General features: G+C 62.3%; 1 protein-coding gene across 1 annotated transcript in view; it reads left to right on the forward strand.

Moving 5' to 3' along the window:
* Nucleotides 1-63: 63 nt before the first annotated feature.
* The window catches only part of AAMP (angio-associated, migratory cell protein), a gene marked incomplete at its 5' end in the record, with an annotated part of 3,717 nt that continues 3,001 nt past the window's right edge, over nucleotides 64-779 (forward strand). The window contains 2 exons of the mRNA XM_009076264.1: nucleotides 64-216; nucleotides 603-722. Of these exons, the coding sequence (XP_009074512.1) occupies nucleotides 64-216; nucleotides 603-722 (273 nt within the window). The remainder of the gene's footprint in view (nucleotides 217-602; nucleotides 723-779) is intronic.

Consider the following 779-nt stretch of genomic DNA (forward strand, 5'->3'; position numbering starts at 1 on the left):
GAGGCTCCCCTGTGCCCCCAGCCACCCGTCCGTGAGCCGCATCCTGACCTCTGCTCTCTGCAGATGACCTGGCCGACGAGATGGAGGACGTCGACTTCGAGGATGAGGGGGCAGAAGAGCCCGAGGCGGAGGCTTGGGAAACGGAGGATGACGAGGGGGTGGAGGACAGCATGGAGGCGCAGGACGACAGCGAGGGCACGTTCTCCCTGCACTCGGGTGAGTGGTGGGGGCAGGCAGCTGGGGCCTCCCTCGGGACCTGCTTCACCCCGGCTTTCCCCAGAGTCAGGGGTGCGGAAGGCCTGCCCAGACTGCTGTTTCCCAGCTGTTCTGAGACAGCTGGCAGGACTCAGGGCTCAGGCTTGTCTCTGCCTTACACTTTGGCAGAGGAGCCCTTTGAGCCTCCCACCGTGGCATCTCACTCTGAGCTCAGCACACAGCCTGTGCTGCTCCTCCCCCACGTGAAGGGTCGATTCCCACTGGGTTGGGTTGGGAGTTCAGCTCATGGACATCCTGCCTTGCATGGGGTTTGGATCCCCTGGGAGCATCAGGTGAGGCAGGATAGGCATCCAAGCCATGTGGCCTTTCTTTACTCCTCTGTGAAGCTTCTGTTTTCTGCGTGAGCCTCGACCCCAAGACCAACACACTGGCAGTGACAGGTGGGGAGGACGACAAGGCCTTTGTGTGGCGCGTGAGCGATGGAGACCTCCTGTTTGAGTGCTCAGGTGAGGTGTCCCAGTGAGCAGCTGTGTCCCCTCCCAGCTGTGTCTCTCTGGACACGC

The sequence above is a fragment of the Acanthisitta chloris genome, unplaced genomic scaffold, assembly GCF_000695815.1.
Source record: "Acanthisitta chloris isolate BGI_N310 unplaced genomic scaffold, ASM69581v1 scaffold20956, whole genome shotgun sequence".
NCBI classification, from domain to species: Eukaryota; Metazoa; Chordata; class Aves; order Passeriformes; family Acanthisittidae; genus Acanthisitta; species Acanthisitta chloris.